Source organism: Cryptococcus depauperatus, chromosome 1 (genome assembly GCF_001720195.1).
Source record: "Cryptococcus depauperatus CBS 7841 chromosome 1, complete sequence".
Lineage (NCBI taxonomy): Eukaryota > Fungi > Basidiomycota > Tremellomycetes > Tremellales > Cryptococcaceae > Cryptococcus > Cryptococcus depauperatus.
The window spans coordinates 1,180,001-1,198,420 of NC_089468.1; the positions used below are offsets into that span (position 1 = coordinate 1,180,001).

Sequence of the window (18,420 nt, forward strand, 5' to 3'; positions counted from 1 at the left end):
GATATCGTCTATGGCCTGGACAAAGTATAGTTGGTTGGATTGAGATCTGGCCGAAGGACGCAGTAGCAGTGTTACAACCTTGTACCTTCTACCTTAGAGATTTGGTACAGGTGGACAATTTGATGGGCTTACAGGCGAAACTGTAAGTAGTGGTGATATCCGTGTGGGAGTCTGATGATAATGGTTGTTTTTCGCAAATAAGAGCGGTCTAAAGATGTAACATGCGGTGTTTGATTCTCGAAGAGGGTCTACAGCCTATCAATTCTGTACATATGTCTATTGAACATGGGCTACGAACAATAAACAATAGAGCACAGCAAGCAATCCTTGTGTTACGACCATGTATACACAACGTATATATAGTATGTGTGCAGGGTCGCAACACGACTCCATGACCTCAGGACAGCCGGGAAAGGTGCGCACATTAGCAAAACTTCAGCGTCACTATTGGTGGCCGAGCATGAGGAAGAAAACGTTTCAGTACGTGGATTCATGTTCTGATTGTCAAAGAACCAAGATCCCTAGACAAAAGCCCTTATGTTTCCTGAAACCACCTCCAGTCTGTTAGGCCCCGCGAAATCCAATGTAGACTACGCTGGGTGGACGAGGAAATGGCAAGAGTGCTGCCAGAAGCCGAGTGGAAAGTATCGAGAACAATGTGCTGAGTGTTGAGGACATGTATCGAAGACAATGTGTTGAGGAAACATTATTATACATACTCCGTACCACACATGTTTTACATCCCTAAAGCTGCACTTAGTTTACACATATATAGACATATCCTTGCCTCTGGTTCTCTTTACCGCTTTGCACAAGCTAAAGAGTAACCAGACTTGGTCTATTCTTGACAAAAAGAAGACGGGAGTAGTAGAAACCCCGGACGAAGAGTAAGTTGTACTTATGTCAGGAATGAGGTTGTTCTTGGGCTTGATCTGGGAGTCCTTGGGAAACTATGAACCACAATCCCTTCCTTATATCTTGTTTGCTCTGCATCCTTCAGCCAGGTTCTAGTTCAACCAACTATACCATTCCTCTGCATACACAGTATGCTGTGTTCTTATATCCTTTCCTTGTACATGATCCTGACAACTTAGATGAATTGTATTGAGTTAACAATCAAATAATAGTGACATGGATCTAACATATAATTTTAGATCCTCAAAGGGGATCCAAAATTCTGTTTGCAACTATATATAATAGAACTAATAAAGACAACAACCAAACCTCATTGTTACCACATTTGTGTTACGACCCTAGGCTGAATGATAGGAGATGATAGGACAGCACACGTGTAGGGCCATAACATAGTCCCAGAACGGCCCTGGCAATAAGTTACTGTTGATTTCATCACAGGATTGCCGCCTTCCCAGGAATCTGACTCTATCCTTGTCATTGTCGACAGATTCACAAAGATGGCCGTGTTCATCCCGACAACATCACGTATCACGTCTGCCAACTTTTCAAATCTTTTCTTCCAATTCGTATATTGTCGATATGGTCTTCCAGAGACTTTGACGACCGACCGCGGAAAAGAATTTGATGCTAGTTTCTGGCAGACATTAGCTCAATTATAGGAATCGTGTTGGAATCTAGTGATCCAATTGTTAACAAGGTCACGTGAAACTTTATAACATTATCCTTATTGTTATACATATGTCAGAACCTTGGAATTATGACATGGAATATAGCCACTAAATAATAATGTAACGTAGATTGCATTATTGTGACCTTTTGGTACAGAGCGTGGATATTAATTATTGGTAATATTCATGACAGTCCTTCAGCCACGTTCCAGTTTAACCAACTATACTATTTCCTCTGCACACACAGTATCCTGTGTTCTTATATCCTTTCCTTGTACATAATCCTGACACTCCGCTGTGTTGTATAGCTTGTTGTAGGTCTGGCTCTGTCCATTATATTATTCAACCCGGAACACAAGCGTTCCCTGAGCAGTAGAAGAGATATATAAGGAGGAATATTATAATCTGTCTTTTCTTTAGACAGTTATTTCTATGTATCGACCAGTGATAGATTTGCTGTTCTCTGAACTTCAACTGTCATAGCTATACCATATTTATATCTGGTATACCTAGAATATATAGGCAACAAACGCAGTGTGACACCAAGTTGTCAAGACTAGGTTGTTGAAAATAATACGTTATTTAACCGTCCAACGCAATAGTTAATTAACCTCCTTTACTGTGTATATAGTTGGACTCACCATATATATACTGTCACATAATTTTAGATTAAAATACGTCTCTCTTATTCTTCTTTCTGCATTTTCAACATAGGTCACTCGGGAGGTTACAGTGCTTATGCCCTTGGGATGAGATATTACTTAGTAGTTAGGTTATGATATATAATGACAGAAAGCTAGATTCATTCTCTGGGGTTGTGTCTCTGACACAAGTGCTTTCAATGAGCTATCTAATTAGACGTGCCAGTCATCAAGTGCCTACCTATTATTTGTTACTTATGTGTAGACACAGAAGTGCCTCACTGAGTTGTTGATGATAATGACTATGCAAGAACATTATATATTGATGAAATTCCGAAAACAGCAAAACTAGTACTGGTTGTATGCATAGAAATAAGGTATCTAAAGAAAAGATGAATTATAATAAACCCATTCATATATATGTTTTTCTGTCCTCAGAGAACGCTTGTGATCTTTGTTGGATAATCACATTGGACAAAGTTAAATCTAAAACAAGAGGCAGTGTAGAATGCTAAGGCACTTACATTATTCTTTGAAAGTAGTGAGTAGGATGAATAATATGTTTTTGGGAGACAAGGAAATTTATTTATTCCTCCCCATAAACCCTCTTCATTTTTCGTTTTTTTATCATTCATCTTATGTTAACTCTTTCGACAAGATTCTTATGTGAGTACAACACTTTTTCTATGCTATGCTCTCCTTACGTATGATTATTCTACAAACAACTATAATCTGTCAATCCACGGAACAGACGCTTTCCTCCCTGGAGGGTCGACAGCCTTGGCCGAGAATGTTTGACCACATGATATCTCATTTCATACATCACATTCGTTGTTAATGAAGGATGATGTGGCTAACTCATCCACACAGCGTGTCTCATCCTTCCTTCTCAAATAATTAATTCAAATCATAGTAGATATACGCAATGAATCAGCCCAATAGGATTGACTCTTGGTTATTGCAAGACGATGAAAAGCCGTGGGTTTTATTACTAATCAATGGTAATTCTGTTAGCTTATATCTATTGCTTCAGGTTGACAATCACTGAAGACCCCAAGCTTTCCAATGCATCTACAATTGTGTTGCGAAGACAAGATCACACTCTAGGCAACATGCTTCGAGCGTAAGTAGACAGATACTCAGTCACCAATGATTTACACTAAGCTGGTTTTTTAGTCAACTGCTTCTTGATCCTACAGTCATGTTTGCTGGCTACAAAGTCCCTCATCCCCTTGAAAACGACATTGTCTTGAAAATACAAACAGACGAACGCTCAAATCCTGCCGATGCGCTGAAACGTGCCTGCCATCTTCTCATTCGTCAAACGATGCATATAAAGACTCAATTCCAACAGCAGGCTAAGAATATTGAGATAGGTATGGACCCGGAGCAACGAATTGCTCCCACGGGGGTTGAGACGAGGTACGATCCATATGGTGATGGATTTGGAAGAGATGGTAACATCGTGGTGGGAACTGGACAAATTAGAGAGAATGTGCAAGACGTGTATGACTTCTAGAAAAATTGCAAGTTACAAGCTCAATGTTTAGGCCCAATTGTTGTATCTATATATGTATCAACGGTATACGATCACTATGTTCAGAATGAATCATACCTAATTATTAAGGAATTGTCTAAATGACGCAAAATTACTCATCTTTCGTCTACAAAATTGAGAGGCATGGCTGTTTCAGTTATACATTAGCATGCAGACAGACCGCTGAATCTGATAGAGTTTAACTTACATGCAAGGTCTCTCTCGTCTATAGACTTAATGAGGTCTTGTCGGTTCATGCTACCAGTTGTGAGCACAAACTACACACTTAAGAGACTTCGTCATGATTATCACGTACTAAAAGCAGGCACTTCTCAAATTGTTCCAAAGAGATTCAGTAGTAACACCTTTTGCCCTTTTCCCATCTGTCTCGAATCCATATGCCTCACTTGCATCTGCATGTTGTAGTCGTAAAGCATCTATAATAGCCTGAGCTGCTGCAGGATATTGACCGAGATTCATGTAAGAAATGCCGAGATTGAAACTAATAGTCGATATGAACTTAATTGATATCATCACATGAACAGACATACCGAGCACGGACAAAGTTTGGATGCAAAAGAAGGGCTTTGTTATAATAATGTATAGCTTCATTAGACCGTCCGCTATTAGCCCGTGTTGCGCCAAGACGATTGAACAAGAGCCAGTCCTATAGACCTACACATCAGCACCGAGTCTTTGATAATTTGACAGAGATACGCACATTTGGCCTGACAGCCAATGCTGCCGAGAAACAATCTTCAGCCTTCATGTAGTCCTCGCCGCCCACCATATTAAATAATACGCCCAAAGCGACTTGTACATCTGCATCAATTTGACTCGGGTTTCTTCTGGCAATGTTGATCAGTCGTTCAATCAAGGCACTTCTACTATCAGGCTCCGTTATTGCTTCGAATTGTTGATCATTTTGACCAAGATTGATCCAGCGATCCAGCATGGTACAAGCCGCCTCGCCTTCATTCTCATTTGTGTAACTCACGGCCAGCGCCAAATATGCAGGGCGGAAAGTAGGCTCTATTTGAATGACCTTGGAGAGGGCTAGAATGGCTTGGTCTTCACGTTCGTTTTCCTGCTGTTTGAGGCCCAATGTGTACCATGCTTCATGTGATGTGGGGATCTCTTGGACTCTTGCTTCGAGCTCCAATACACTCTATATATAATCAGCCCCGAGAGTTACAACAAGGGGGACTACAATTGACTTGCCTTTATGGTCGGCGAATCATGTATCAACATTTCATGAATCACCTCATTCCTGTTAGCTGCGTATGGATTTTTCGCATGGAACAGATATCTTTCAGAATTCTCTCTCAGCCTCATTCCTCTCAATTGCGGTTTCGTTGGTGTATTTTTGTATAACTGCTCCTCACCATTTTGCAGCTGAGCCCATTCCTCGTGCTTTCCCACACCTCCACCCATGTCACTATGTGCGTAATTAATCTGTCCATTGAAATGAGCAAACACTTCTTCATCAATGTCGTCTGTGAGTCCAGCTTCACTCCAGCCCCAACCAGAGCCCGGAATACTTGTATTGGAAGCCAAAGCTTCTTCTAGCTTATCTGGCACGGTGCTGCGTTCTTTGTCTAATGTTGAATGTGCGAAATGGACTGATTTTTGTTTATCATACTCAGTAGCGGCTTGGACCTCTTCACGGGTAGATATAGTCGATTGAACGATCGCTTCTTGATCGCGAAACTGCTCCTCCCAAACCTTGTTATTGTTTGTAGAATTACCGTTTTGGAATGATGGTATATATGGAGAAGGGGAAGCATTTGACATTAAAGGCGCCCAAGAGCTGAGAGCAGGATAATTCTTTTCCCCTTGGGGATAAGGGGAGGACTGGTAGTTCACTCGAACATGTGTATGAGATGGTGTCCCGGAAGCTGGCTTTGTGTCTTGTTTCTCTGCCGTTTCGTTCCTGAACTGCTCTAGCCATAATCCATTCTCTTCTCTCTTAACAAAGCTAATATCTGACACAATATCTTCGTTTTGCGTCAGAGGGCGCTCCTGCATAACGATGTTCCCATTTCCGATACCTCTGACCAAAGACATGAATTTACTTTGCTTGAGTTTAGGGTTTTGAGAGAGAACAGTAGAATCATTATCCATGGTTTCAGCAAAAGAGCGAGCGGTGAGAGCTAGAAGATCTTGCGGCTCGGAAAAGTTTTCTGAATTTGTTGAAGAATTTTTTCCGTTGTCAGCGACTGCGAATCCCTGTGGATGTTCATTAACGTGTCGCTGAAATGGTGGGTGATCTATGCTCGAAGTGAGGTGATCAAATGGTACATTGACATAATTTTGTGGTCTTTGTTGGCGTTGAAGGTGAGAGGTTTCCCATGGTGCAGGCCCTGCCGCTTGTGTCGATATCGCCTGTTCTCTGGTCTTAGGAGGGGGGGTATGACCTGCGAACTCGTTTATCCAGTTTGGGGAGCTGTTTGACAGCCGGTCCTGTGCATGAAACTGTTGAGGAAATTCTTGAGCCCATGGGACGGTTCTGTTGTGAGACTGACTGGTACCTGGAACAGAGGACAAGGTTGGAGAGAGATGTTGCTTTAGGGAGGATAGGTCAAATGGTTCTGATAACGTCGGCTGAGCATGTTGAATAACCAAAGAGTGCTTATGAGTATGGGAAGTGAAAGGCTTGAGGCTGTCAGGTTTATTGTCCATGGCTGTTTCTGTGCACACTCACTGACTTTGAAGCGCTTGCTCCATGACTGGACACCAAACGATCCTAGTACTGGATGAGCAAGGCATTATCATATTATAGCCCTCTACTTACCTGCTGTATTGCCCTATCCACATCCGTCTTCCTCGCCAGAGCTTTTACGGCGTTGGAAGGCCCGCATTCCATCGCTGCTCCAGAAAAGAAAGTTTCCATGATAAAAATAAGATGAATAAAGCAAAAAGATTTCTTAGTCGGATATTTGGTTATAGCCGGGTAGCGGCAATGGCCCTCCTGCGAGGTCAGGAACAATCTTAATAATCTCTTTGTGGTGACGTAAATAATTTTTTATTCTATTTTCCGTCATCTTTGTTTCCAACCACTTTTCATGTCTATATCGATAATTTTATTCTTTTGGCGAAAAATAGAAGAGACGTTGCTGAACGGACATGCCTGCGAGCCAATCCCGCCGCGTCTCAGAGGTTACGGACACCCAAAGACTCTCTTTCAAGCATTTAGCGGAAGACGAGCCTTCCATTGAAAACCAGAGGGAGCAGCCATCGACCTCGCTATCATTAAAATCTCTCTTTAGGGGGCGAAAGGCTAGCATTGACGGCGACAAAGGGGAAAACTCTAAGAAAAAAGCAGCAAGAGCATCTATGCTTTCAAAACGAGACCTAGGCTTCCAAGCGAATACTCAATTTCGCGCAAGCAAGCCCGTAACCACACAACAAACAAATGCGGATAGAGATATCATTTTGGCCAAGTACCAAGAACCCAAACTTTGGACATCAGAACATGCAAAGCAGATTGCCTCATCAGCACTGTTTTCGGGAAAATCTAGTCCTGCAGCTACTATTTCTCTAGAGGCCCATCAAGACTCAGTTCAACAATCTGTTAAAAAGGGCAAAAAACAGTCACAATCGCAATCATGGCAGCCAACGTATCCTATTGTAATTGCTGAGCGAGATAATTCTGTTGTAGGCATGGACGTAATTGAGCCTCCCATAACCAGTGGCGCTATAGCTGGAGTAGCTGGGAATGAAAACATGAAGCGTCGATCGACAATTATCTCTAGTTGTGAAGGAGAAAAAGGCAATATGACACAGCCATCATCGGAACACAATGCCCATGGTGGTGTATCAAATCTCCCAGACAAAGAAAGAATGGACCATTTGAACTGGAAGGAGAAGACTATGAAAGTCGAACAGGCTGAGCTTGCTCCTACTGTCCCAACTTTCGTATTCAGCCAAAGCTCTAATAGACCAAACACTGGCGATCACGCTCCCCCTGATAATATTCGCCATGCTCCCATGCCTTCTAGTGGTCCCGTGTATACTGCTGTTTCCTTTCCAATGCTTACACCTTCGTCATCATCTTCTAGAATACAACCTAGTACCCATCTGCGAAAAGCCACTGTGATACACTCCCCACCTATGCCGCAGCCCATCAAAAATCTCCCCACACTCACCAATCTTGCGGGCTTAGCTGACAGCCACTGTGGCGAGTCAGTCTCCACTCCTGGTTGGGGCGATTTAGCCAGAGAAGGTGGGCCCAAAACTCCTGGAGGGAGTGTGGGATCTCCTTTTTGGAATGGGCCACGATCACCGAGCTGCAATGGGCCAAGAACTCCAGGGATCAGCAACTTTACCTTACATTTACCGTCGCCCAAAGCAAAAAAAATCCCTATGACAGAGAAAGAAGCTAGGAAGGCGAGAAAAGCAATGGTGGGCTCTTATATCTGCTATAATGCTGTCCCGCTCACATACTGCAACCATAGCCTGTTATGTTGCGTCAGCCGACTAACACAGATGAACAAGAACGAGATGGCGAAGTCGGAGAAGCAGGGGATGATGAAAATGTAGACTCTGATGATGGGGAGGCCTCAGAAGGAAATTCTGATGATGAGACAGAAACAAAAAGAATCAACCCCAGTGCAGAAAATAGTTCCGCAGGATTCATGACAAGGCTGCTTGGGCAAGCGAAGCCGAAAGAAACAGAGATGCCGTCGATAACAAGCAATATAGGGAACAGTACGATGAAAGAAAATGGTAAGTTTTTTCTATAAATGCCGCATCACTAACGTATTATTACAAAGACATAGTCACATCTTGTGAAGAAGATACCCTAGTTAGCCGGCGACAAATCACTTCACCTCCCCTACCCAACTTCCAGACTGTTCCCAGCCCAATAGTTCTTCCCAAAGCTAATGGAAAATCGCTTTGGTCTCTCGAAACACCTTCAGAAAGAACGCAAAATGCACCATGGGCTCACTTCACCTGCGAGACTCCAAAAGCTACCTCTAGGTATGACATCCAGTCAGAGGCAAAACCGACAAAAAATAAAGCCATTGATGTAGCCATAACTACGATAGTTTCCACGGAACGGTTGCCTTATTGCAGTGAGGTTACAACACCACAGAGCGTTTCCGGTTACTTTGACAGCCAACCCACTTCATCAACGACTAGTATCTCTACCTCTCCTAGACCTACTGATACGTTGAGAGACCAAGCCAGTGAAGCGCTGTCCGTAGGAAATTACAATGCAAGGACGGAGATTACGAAGAATGAACAAGCGAACCAGGAGAATATTACCGAGGAACCCGCAAGAAGCATATCAGGGGAAAGCGGAGACGAAGACGACAGAATGGATGAGTATGGCGGGAATAGCAACACAAATGAATTTTCAGCTTTAGCTGAAAATTCTAGTATTGGGGCGAATAAGCAAGTACCGCTAGCCCTCCGCCCTGTAGCTAGTCCTTCTACGGTGACTCAGTGTTCAACACTTCTTGGTCGCCCCTCGCTATATAGTCAGACATCAATTTCTATGATCAACCTACCATCAACCGCTTCTACTTCCAGTACTCAAAGTAATCTCTCGAATCGTGCGCCAGTGGAACCAATCTTTGAGACAGTGAAATCAGGTCAGCGAATCCCTTTCCGTATCAACCTACCACCAAAGCAGCCGTTGACTGCCCATGGTCTTGTGAGCCCTACTGAATGGGCGAAACCTCCTCCAACGCCTGCCGCAGGTTTAAACAACTTCAATCTTCTTTCATCGTGCAAACAAAAAGGGATCGAGTTGAAAAGAAGAAGATCAGCAGATGATTTGGTAGTGCTGCCCCCCAAATATGAGTCATTGGATCACCCTTTTTCTACAGCCTTTGCGCCTAAGCCGAGAGAGGAGGAAGGGCGAGAGGATTTGCCTAGATACTGGTGTGCGGTGAGCATCCCATCCATTGCTTTTTAAATCGTTTCTTGACTTAAAGATATTTACAGGTTCATATTGAAGGAATGCTGCAACGAAAGATGGAGTTTATGGCGGAACGTAAACTAGGTGTAGATCCCACTAACGGAAAGCAGCGTATTGAAAAAATTCAGGCTCGAGATCGCAGTTGGAAACGCCTGTATTTCATCCTTCATGGTACAACTCTCCTAGTGTACAAATTCGATCCGCATCGATTCCCGCTTAAACCCACTGCACCAGTGCCTACCATAGAAGAAGAAGATCCGGAAGAATTTTTACATGTCCATCCACCTCCTGATCGAAAATCGAGAGGATCATTAAGTGGCACTATAGGTGCTGGAAGTAGAAGAAGTTCAATCATAGAGGAGAGAAGGGCATCTGCTACGTGCCTAGATAACCGGCTTGGATCTGAGGAGGGTTTAAGCTTGGGTATTACAAATAGAAGATTATCCGAAGAGCGGCCCTCGACCCTTAGTATCCCTGCTTCTAGTGGACAAATTTCAGAGTCTAGTCACACCAGTATTGAAGCAGGATACAGGCGTAGCTCGCTATCTACGGTGCACAATTCTGGTGGAGAATCCAATGTCAAAGACCCAGCTCTGTTTGGATTGAGTAGACAAAAGAGGAACTCAAACGCTGGTTCAAACAATCAGCCTCTGTCAACTATTCATGGGTCAATAACGACTCCTTTATCAAGTCATTTCCAACATAATGTTCTTGTCAAACAATACTCATTGAATAAGACAGAAAGCGGACTAGCCGCGGACTACCACAAAAGGAACAATGTAGTTCGGATCCGGGCAGACGGCGAACAGTTTCTGCTGCAGACTGAAAGTGCTAGAGATACGATTGACTGGGTCGAGGCAAGTCTTTTGCATTCTTCTGACTATTTATAATTGTTGATCGAAAATATAGGCGTTCCAGGCTGCTACAAACGTGGCCAAAGACCTTGATGAGCGTCTCATGCCTAAAATTATTACATTGCCTAGACGTCGTAGAAGACGTAACCCCAATAACAATGAGAACAGTGCGACAACCAACAACACTGAGTCGGCAAGGGATGCTACTGCCGCTGAGCGTGATAGAGAGAGGATGCTGCGAGAAGATCAAGAGGCTGTAGCGACATGAGTTCTACTGTATTAATAGAGATAACCAACAAAAGGGGGAAACAGATGTAATCTCGATTTTGAGACACTTTCTGGAATGAAAGTAGGTTGAATCTATAAAACATTTACTGCATTTTGTTATCAACTATCATACAAGTACGAATACTACGATAGTTAAAGCTTTCGGAGCCTCGCTGGAGTTTTAGGTTTATGACTTCTTGTTAAGTGACCTTTCCCATCCCCAAAAACGATAACCCACCAACCCCATGCTGCTACGAAGGCATTTCCTCCGCCAACAAATATACCCAAGCCACCAAGGCCACCTGCGTTCCAAAGCACTCCGCCAGAAATAGTTGTCAAACCCACGAGAACGCCCAATAGAGGACCTCGGGATGGATTTGGGGTAGGTGGGGTATAGGTGGGTACAAGGATAAAAACAGATATTAGGGCAGTTGCGATGAGACCTAATGAAAGAGAGAGACAGAGCGTATATTCGAGGGGAGTAAGTGCATCATAATGATTATCTCTCAAAGCTGCCATATTGGTCGCATAAGCGGTAGTCGGAGGTGTTTGGGAAAAGAAGATGAGAATTCTAGGAAATAAGAGGAGTGGTAAAGCAAGGATGACGAACCTGTGATCCTCAGTGATGAACATTGAATCCAAAGTCAATACAGGAGGCTTACCAAGAGGAAAGCACAATGCCCCATATAGAAGTGGCATCCATTCCGCCTTCTTGTAAATACATCATTGCTTTCGCTTTCTCTTCAGCCACTCTATAAGCCTGACCCAGAGAACTTGTAGGGACAGCATTGGCTGTTGTTGAATGCCGAGGAGGAATGGGAGGGACTGATCCTCCGAGAGGTTGCATCTCTATGGGGTCTGACATATCAATTGTGTGGTTGTTGAAGTTAAGTTTTGAAAAGTAGCATTACTGTGAATGTAGAATCTTTTGTTGCTAACATGATATTACGTCATATATCCGGAGTATATCTTATCTCCGATGTTGCTGTTATTTCTAACCATGGTTTCCAAAATGTGTAGTAAAATCACATGCATTATCGGTGACGGAGCACCATAGCATAACAAAGGGTACAGCCTGTCAAGCAACAGACCTGATTGCATACATGGAGACGAGCTCAAGAATAATGTTCCATAAAGCAGACGCTCCAGTGTTTACAATGTACTCCTCTCCAACCACGGCCTTTCCTGCCATGATGCTCTGATGTAGGCTCCTCGTCGTCTTTCTCGTTCCATCAAAGCCAACGCTTACACACCAAGCGCTGGATCAAGTTCCTGACTGACACTATGTTCTGAAGCAGTGCGGCCATGCTGTCCAGGGAAACTCAAGGTTCCACCTCCTATTATGGGCAGACCGTTTGATCCAAGCATCATCCCATTATGCATTCTAGTAGAGCTAGGAGGGTGGGCATGAAGAGCTGAAGTCTGTGAAGGATTAAAAGAAGGAAGGGACGCGAGAAGGGCAGGATTAAAAGCTGGGGCTACTTGAATGTTAGCAGGCGCCGGAGCCGACGGTCTTGTAGAGATATTCTGTGCAGATTGGTGAATGGCATGTGAGCGCGAGAGTGGTCGTGGTGGTGCTCCGGGGACGGGAAGAGGTTGGGTAACCATATAGTCATTAGAGAACGAGGAAGCAGAGTTTGATGGGTTGTCGCTTGAAGTAGGACGACCATGAGAAATGTGGCTGGTGTTAGTGATTGGAATCGTTGGTATGGATGGAGCATTCTGTACAAATGGTGCATTTGTTTGGTCAACATGAGTGTGACGTTGTTCTCGCGTGTCTGATGAACGAGAAATTCGGTCGACACTCGCATTGCCTTGCCTCATTGTCGTCTCTCTGGTCGAAATTTTTCGCTTTTTCGTAGTAGGACTTGGCGGTGGACTCTGTCCGTGTGTGTAATAGTCTTTTGATCTACGATCATAGAGATGTTGTTGCGTAGAATAGTCCCACTGCGGTCCTCTAGCCTTGCGTGCTTGAACGAGAAGAGAATTCCTATAACGTGTTAGAAAAAAGAAACAAAAAACGTTGCATTCCACTGACCAGTAACTAGCACTTGATTCTATACTCTCTCTCTCCTTCAGATTTAATGATTTCTCTTCCCTTGGCATTTGAGAAAGAATCTCTTGTGACGATGGCTCTGAGGGTGTTATGCCATTACCCAGCATCTCCTGTTCCCGCGCAATCTCTGCGAGCCGTTTTTGACGTTGCTTCCAATGTAGATGCGAGAGGTCAGAATGGATTGTTTTCCGTGATATTGCTGGACTTGAGGAAGGCATTTCTGCGGTTGAATAGTAATAATAATAAAAGCAAATGAAAAATAGTTGAGGTGGAATTTAATTAATTATTAGTCCTTCTGCATTTCCATCTTCAACTTGAATTTTTATACTATGCCATGCTTTTTTTCTTTTTGTCATTCACAATCTTACTCTCATTATCCAGAGGACAATCAATCGTGGTTCCCTCTACCTCAACATTGCTGCTCAATGCTTCTCAACCACAGCTCTCTCTCACAGTCCCTGCCATGGATGCCCCAGTCCACATGGTTTTCTCCATCTGCCAGCTGTCAAAGAACACATCAATAACACCGACGGCCTTAGTTGCTGTTGGAGATCGCCCATCGTTCCTCCCTACCGCCAAGCTGACTCGAGATGGATATTCGGGGGGTGTATCAGTGACAGCAGGAGGATTGGGATACAACAAGAGAGCTATAAAAGACAGCAGTACCTGGCTGCTGCAGTGGAGCTATGGTTTTGCAAATTGGACAGCAAACTCAACGGAGAGCGATATCTTCATACTACTTGGTCTCAACGTTGACAGCCAAGGGAATTCCGTGACATTAGATATTCCATCTGGAAACGTCGTCGTACAACTCGCAATCTCGCAAGGTGAGTAGTCTACCAGGGGCGGTTGACATTTGCTGATTAGTATAGACCCGATTTATTCTCTGTCAGCAGCATATCCTACGCTTGGAGATACAACTTCTTCTTCTGCCCTCATCTTTTCTCCATTACTGTATTCTTCTCCTCAGACACAACCCTCCTACCCCAATTATACCCTTCCTGGCGCCCAACTGGTTATTCCCTCTGCCTCCTCATTAATGTCGGAGTCTCTAAACAGCAGTCTCACAACAGACCTTTCACTCATCCTCATACCTACAAATTCTTCTCCTACCTCACTTGGACTCGACAATTCCGTTTGCGCCATCAACGCAGCCTTGAACCAAAGCAGCATTTCAGGTGTAAACAACACCATCTATCAAAGCAGCGAACCAGAATGGATGGCGATAGAAGGGAGAGAAGGATTCAGAAAAACGTGGGTATTGGAGGGATTGCAAAGCGGCACAAATTATACCGCCTGGCTGAAAGACGGCCGAGGGGTGCTAAGTCGACCGGCATGGCTTGTGACTAAACAAGGTATATTCAAACCAAAGAATCAAGCTTAATAGACTAATTGCAATCACAGAGGGTTTTGCCTGCCAGTTAGTCATGCCCAGTTCCATTTGCCCAGGTATAGGTTATGCCGCTCCATTGCCAGCAAATTATACGACTACAGCCACTACAGCAGGCCAGACATATAATGTATCGCTCATAAGATCTTTGCCAGACAACCTAGCAACTGTAATCACTAACAATCTTGACGCTTTTTCTACCAGCCTGCTTTCAAAGGCTTGTGGCAGAGACCTCTACTCGCACGTGTCGTCTTGCTTGGATTGCTACAATGCGTATAGGGATTGGCTATGCCGCATGGTGATCCCTCAATGCGGTGTATCGGACTCGCCTTCTGCGAACATTACTTCTACCGTCACCGGATCCAGTATATCCACCATCTTTCCCTCTCCGTCAACCATACACCGTACTTCTTCAAATCCTCGTAACCCATCACTACCTGCGCCCTCCTATGATTATGACGAACTACTTCCCTGCATGTCTACTTGCAATAAAGCAGACCGCACATGCCCTGTATGGCTAGGTGTCAGATGTCCCAAAAGAAAAGTAAATGCAGCAAAGAGTTATGCGTTTGTGGGAGATGATCATTCATTTGGAGACGGCAGCGAAGATCAAGGCGTCATTGCGGCAGACAGATGGGGGAGAAGATGGTGCAATGGATAAAGCATGGAATGAAGATGCATATTACATTAGGGTTTTTTTTTTTTTGAATGTTGTATCAATACAATGCATGTCCAGTTTCACATTATGTCCGGACATTCTTGCCACTGGGACTCACAACAACCTCCACTTCACTTTCCATATTCATCATTTGACTAGTAAGTCATTCGTGGGTTTATATATCAACTTTTGTCTTTTTCCTTTTAACTCGCAGAATGACAAGCTGTCAAACCACTGCACCTTCCCCGTCCATTAGCGTACCTCGGCCACCAGCTCTACCTGAAGAGAACCCTTGTCTTTCTCCCCCCTCTCTCCAAATGTCGCCCAACGCCCCTTCAGTTCCTCCACCAGCTAACTTCACAGTCCACGGCGGCGCGGTTGGTACAAGAACAGTGGCAGAAGCATATGCCGACGCTCATTCCCATCCAGGTAAGTCTTTTAACATTTCCAAGGCGTTAATTGAGTGTTTGTCATTCAGCCAACTGTAATACCTTCCATGCTAATTTCGAAGGTGGCATTTTGATTAACAACTCCAAGGAAAAAGAGAAGAAGCCTATCTTCGACTGGATAACGCGAAAGCTCAATGCGCGACGCGCGACAGTCAGCGAGGGCCCGCATCGCGCCAAACAACCTAGATCTCGACTGGCTTCCATGCCTAAAGCGCGTGGATTAGGTCTTTCTAATGGAAATGGCAACAATGCGAATGGTCGTCCAGATAATCGTTTACCGCCTATTGGCCGAGCGGATACCTTTCGGTCGGTATCATTCTCTGTATCGAGCGCTGCAAACACATTTGAAAGGGATCGACGAAGAGAGGCCAACAACCCATACCCATCCCTTCCGCTTGGCCCAGCAGGTCGCCATAAGCAGCTAATGGATGAATCTGCTATTCAGAGCGGGACGATTGGTACCAGTGCGAGTGGAGATGGACATAGTCGAGAAGGGAGTGGAAGAATATGGAGCAGAAGGTCCAGTAGAAGCAAGAGTATAGAAGGCGGCGAAGGAGAGGATAGCAGAGCAGACGATGATGCTTCACTAAGGCCTTTTCCGCCTTCGGTGAGGGCTTCTCCAACCCAATCATCTTTTAGGTCGAGATCGGCATCGATGCTCTATCCAAATACTGCTCTTCAACGCCCGCAAACTACATTCTCGACATCGTCGGGGACAGGTCATGAAGAAGCGAGTGAAAACGGGAGCGCGGGGGACGATGAAGATGACGAAGAAAGAAGGAGAGAAGGCTCGATTAGCACCAAACTCACAACCTGCATCAGCTTTGATTCCAGTTCAGGTGTAGCGCACATTGCGCAAGCGCCACTTCAACGCCATTCATCTTCAGAGCTTTCATCTCCTCAACATGAAGCATCAGCTGTCTTGCATGCTAATGCAGGAACTTTGACTCCACCAATTTCACCAATAATCCCTGATGCTTCCGCGACAGCGCCTGTAGTCGCCCCCAGTTCTATACGTAATTTGGTACAGGCGCCAAAACACTCTAAACCTCATCCCTGCTACAATCCTCGACCATCATCTCCTCCAGAACGGAACGCGTCGACCCTCACACTTGCTTCTTCTACATTTGCCATCGCCTCTCCTGGACAAATTCACCGTCCACCTAGCCTTATCACTTCACCCAGTTTCGTCGCTTGGGCTGGTCCATCGACGCCGTCTTCTCCTCCGAATTTGGTTGACAGAGACCGTGAATATCCAGGGTCTACTTATACTTCTCATTCATACACTCATTCCTATGGTGGCGGTCATTTGTCAATTGGTGCGCCTTCGGTTAGTCTAAGTGTCCGAGGTATCAGGAGCAGTGGAGTTGACGGAAGGGCAGATAAGGATGCTAGCGTCAAAGCAGTGAGGAGAAAAGGTAGCTGGGAGAGTTATGAGAGCGGATGGAGTTGGCGTGGTGCAGGGACTGGTCCTCCAGCAAGTGGTAGCATCATGTCTACACACCAAGTTCCAGGAGCAACATTGGCCGCCGAGAAAGGGAACTTGACTGAAGGGAAAGACATGGGAAAGATACCAGACAAGCCATTAGTCATTGCTATCAATTAACAAGACTGCCATTAAATATCCAATGGAGGAAATTTGTATGTAAAATGAGCGCATTTTTTGAAACATTTGTTATGTGGTATGTAACAGTCAGTGGTTTGGAGCAAATCATACAACAAAAGATACCAAATTTAATCTAAATACCCCACCACAGACTTCCGACTCCCTTAGCATATCCTACAATTTCATTCCCGCTCAGCTTGGACTCTCCATAGATACGGTCAACGAATGTGATGGGCACCTCGCCTACTGTATAACCTAATGCTCGGGCACGAACAATAATTTCCATTTGAAACACATAGCCTTTGGACGTGCAACGGGATATAATGTCTTTAATGACGGAAACACGATACAACCTATATGCTGTAAACATCTGGCTTCTTTCGCTCTGATGGCGATGGACTTACCTGAAACTGCCAGTGAGATCGCTCACACTTGGTCTCAGCACAGTATCAGCCAAATAATTAGCACCTCTGGAGACAAGTTTCCTCTTGATATCCCAGCCATAAACGCCTCCTGGGCCTAGACCGATAGGAGGGGAACCAGATGTGGGTCTGGGAGAGGGGTGAGAAGAATATCGAGTACCAGTGACAATATCGAGATTATGAAGTTTTTGAAGTTTGATAAACTCTGGAATAAACTTGGGCTATTATCGCCGTTGGTCAATTGTTCAAGACGAAGATGTACAGCAAGATTGACTGGGTTTAAATACGTACATGATGTGAAAAGTCTGCGTCCATGATAATCACAAAGCTCCCCGTACAAAAATTTAACCCGTGAACGTAGGCTGTCCTATATGAAGATCAGCCACTGCAGTGCAACACGAGCACAGAGGACGCCATATTTACCCCAGACCTAATTTACCAGCACGGGGTTTCAAAACCTGGCTTTTGCATCAGCAATATCATGATTTTTCCAATGAGCTCCAACACCTACGACATGATCTTTCCCGTATACACCTGCCAACTGCATTGCAACCTCTTGTGTCCCGTCCGGACTTGCATCATCTACAACGATAACCTCCCACAAAACCCCGCTATATGCACAGTCAGATTCTATCCTAGACACTTTGGTTCCCATACGTTGCCCACAGAACGTTGCAAAGTAAACACTCACGCAGCTTCAAATGTCTTTGCTAGCAGCCACACAATCACAGGAAGGTTCTTGCGCTCATTGTAGGTAGGGAGAATGACCGAATACTTGTCATCAGCTAATAAATGGACCGTGATTCAACTGCTAGTCTTCAAGCCGATCCATAAACCCTAATGTACATACGAGAAGGTTTGGCGGAAGCAGCGGTAGAAGGCATGTTGATAACGTAGGAGCCTGACATCCGACTGGAAATTCCAACTATTGCGACTGACGTTTCTTTAACAAGAAAGATGTAAATGAAAGAAGTGTGGAGATGATTCAATTACGTAACGCAAGGCCTATTAGGATTTTAAAACTAAAT

At 44.5% G+C, this 18,420-nt stretch overlaps 8 protein-coding genes across 8 annotated transcripts; 4 read left to right on the forward strand and 4 right to left on the reverse strand.

The window, feature by feature from the left end:
• Window positions 1–3,149: 3,149 nt before the first annotated feature.
• L203_100445 (uncharacterized protein) lies at window positions 3,150–3,743 on the forward strand (the record flags this gene model as incomplete). The annotated part of the gene is made up of 3 exons (XM_066209904.1): window positions 3,150–3,202; window positions 3,258–3,347; window positions 3,401–3,743. 3 exons carry the CDS (start codon window positions 3,150–3,152, stop codon window positions 3,741–3,743), a joined length of 486 nt encoding a protein of 161 aa, XP_066066001.1.
• Window positions 3,744–3,877: 134 nt separating this feature from the next.
• L203_100446 (uncharacterized protein) lies at window positions 3,878–6,654 on the reverse strand (the record flags this gene model as incomplete). The annotated part of the gene is made up of 8 exons (XM_066209905.1): window positions 3,878–3,909; window positions 3,970–4,019; window positions 4,078–4,263; window positions 4,313–4,428; window positions 4,483–4,929; window positions 4,983–6,416; window positions 6,466–6,507; window positions 6,556–6,654. 8 exons carry the CDS (start codon window positions 6,652–6,654, stop codon window positions 3,878–3,880), a joined length of 2,406 nt encoding a protein of 801 aa, XP_066066002.1.
• A 233-nt stretch (window positions 6,655–6,887) lies between these two features.
• On the forward strand, window positions 6,888–10,812 carry L203_100447 (uncharacterized protein; the record flags this gene model as incomplete). The annotated part of the gene is made up of 5 exons (XM_066209906.1): window positions 6,888–8,165; window positions 8,219–8,489; window positions 8,537–9,660; window positions 9,717–10,547; window positions 10,600–10,812. The coding sequence occupies 5 exons, from the start codon at window positions 6,888–6,890 to the stop codon at window positions 10,810–10,812; spliced, it is 3,717 nt and encodes a 1,238-aa protein (XP_066066003.1).
• A 152-nt stretch (window positions 10,813–10,964) lies between these two features.
• On the reverse strand, window positions 10,965–11,676 carry L203_100448 (uncharacterized protein; the record flags this gene model as incomplete). The annotated part of the gene is made up of 2 exons (XM_066209907.1): window positions 10,965–11,421; window positions 11,474–11,676. 2 exons carry the CDS (start codon window positions 11,674–11,676, stop codon window positions 10,965–10,967), a joined length of 660 nt encoding a protein of 219 aa, XP_066066004.1.
• Window positions 11,677–12,056: 380 nt separating this feature from the next.
• On the reverse strand, window positions 12,057–13,085 carry L203_100449 (uncharacterized protein; the record flags this gene model as incomplete). The annotated part of the gene is made up of 2 exons (XM_066209908.1): window positions 12,057–12,801; window positions 12,850–13,085. The coding sequence occupies 2 exons, from the start codon at window positions 13,083–13,085 to the stop codon at window positions 12,057–12,059; spliced, it is 981 nt and encodes a 326-aa protein (XP_066066005.1).
• A 245-nt stretch (window positions 13,086–13,330) lies between these two features.
• On the forward strand, window positions 13,331–14,918 carry L203_100450 (uncharacterized protein; the record flags this gene model as incomplete). Its single annotated transcript, XM_066209909.1, has 3 exons — window positions 13,331–13,694; window positions 13,740–14,222; window positions 14,272–14,918. The coding sequence occupies 3 exons, from the start codon at window positions 13,331–13,333 to the stop codon at window positions 14,916–14,918; spliced, it is 1,494 nt and encodes a 497-aa protein (XP_066066006.1).
• Window positions 14,919–15,130: 212 nt separating this feature from the next.
• On the forward strand, window positions 15,131–16,970 carry L203_100451 (uncharacterized protein; the record flags this gene model as incomplete). The annotated part of the gene is made up of 2 exons (XM_066209910.1): window positions 15,131–15,344; window positions 15,394–16,970. 2 exons carry the CDS (start codon window positions 15,131–15,133, stop codon window positions 16,968–16,970), a joined length of 1,791 nt encoding a protein of 596 aa, XP_066066007.1.
• Window positions 16,971–17,103: 133 nt separating this feature from the next.
• L203_100452 (uncharacterized protein) lies at window positions 17,104–18,276 on the reverse strand (the record flags this gene model as incomplete). The annotated part of the gene is made up of 7 exons (XM_066209911.1): window positions 17,104–17,323; window positions 17,375–17,613; window positions 17,684–17,759; window positions 17,816–17,850; window positions 17,904–18,003; window positions 18,084–18,177; window positions 18,243–18,276. 7 exons carry the CDS (start codon window positions 18,274–18,276, stop codon window positions 17,104–17,106), a joined length of 798 nt encoding a protein of 265 aa, XP_066066008.1.
• Between the last annotated feature and the right edge of the window lie 144 nt (window positions 18,277–18,420).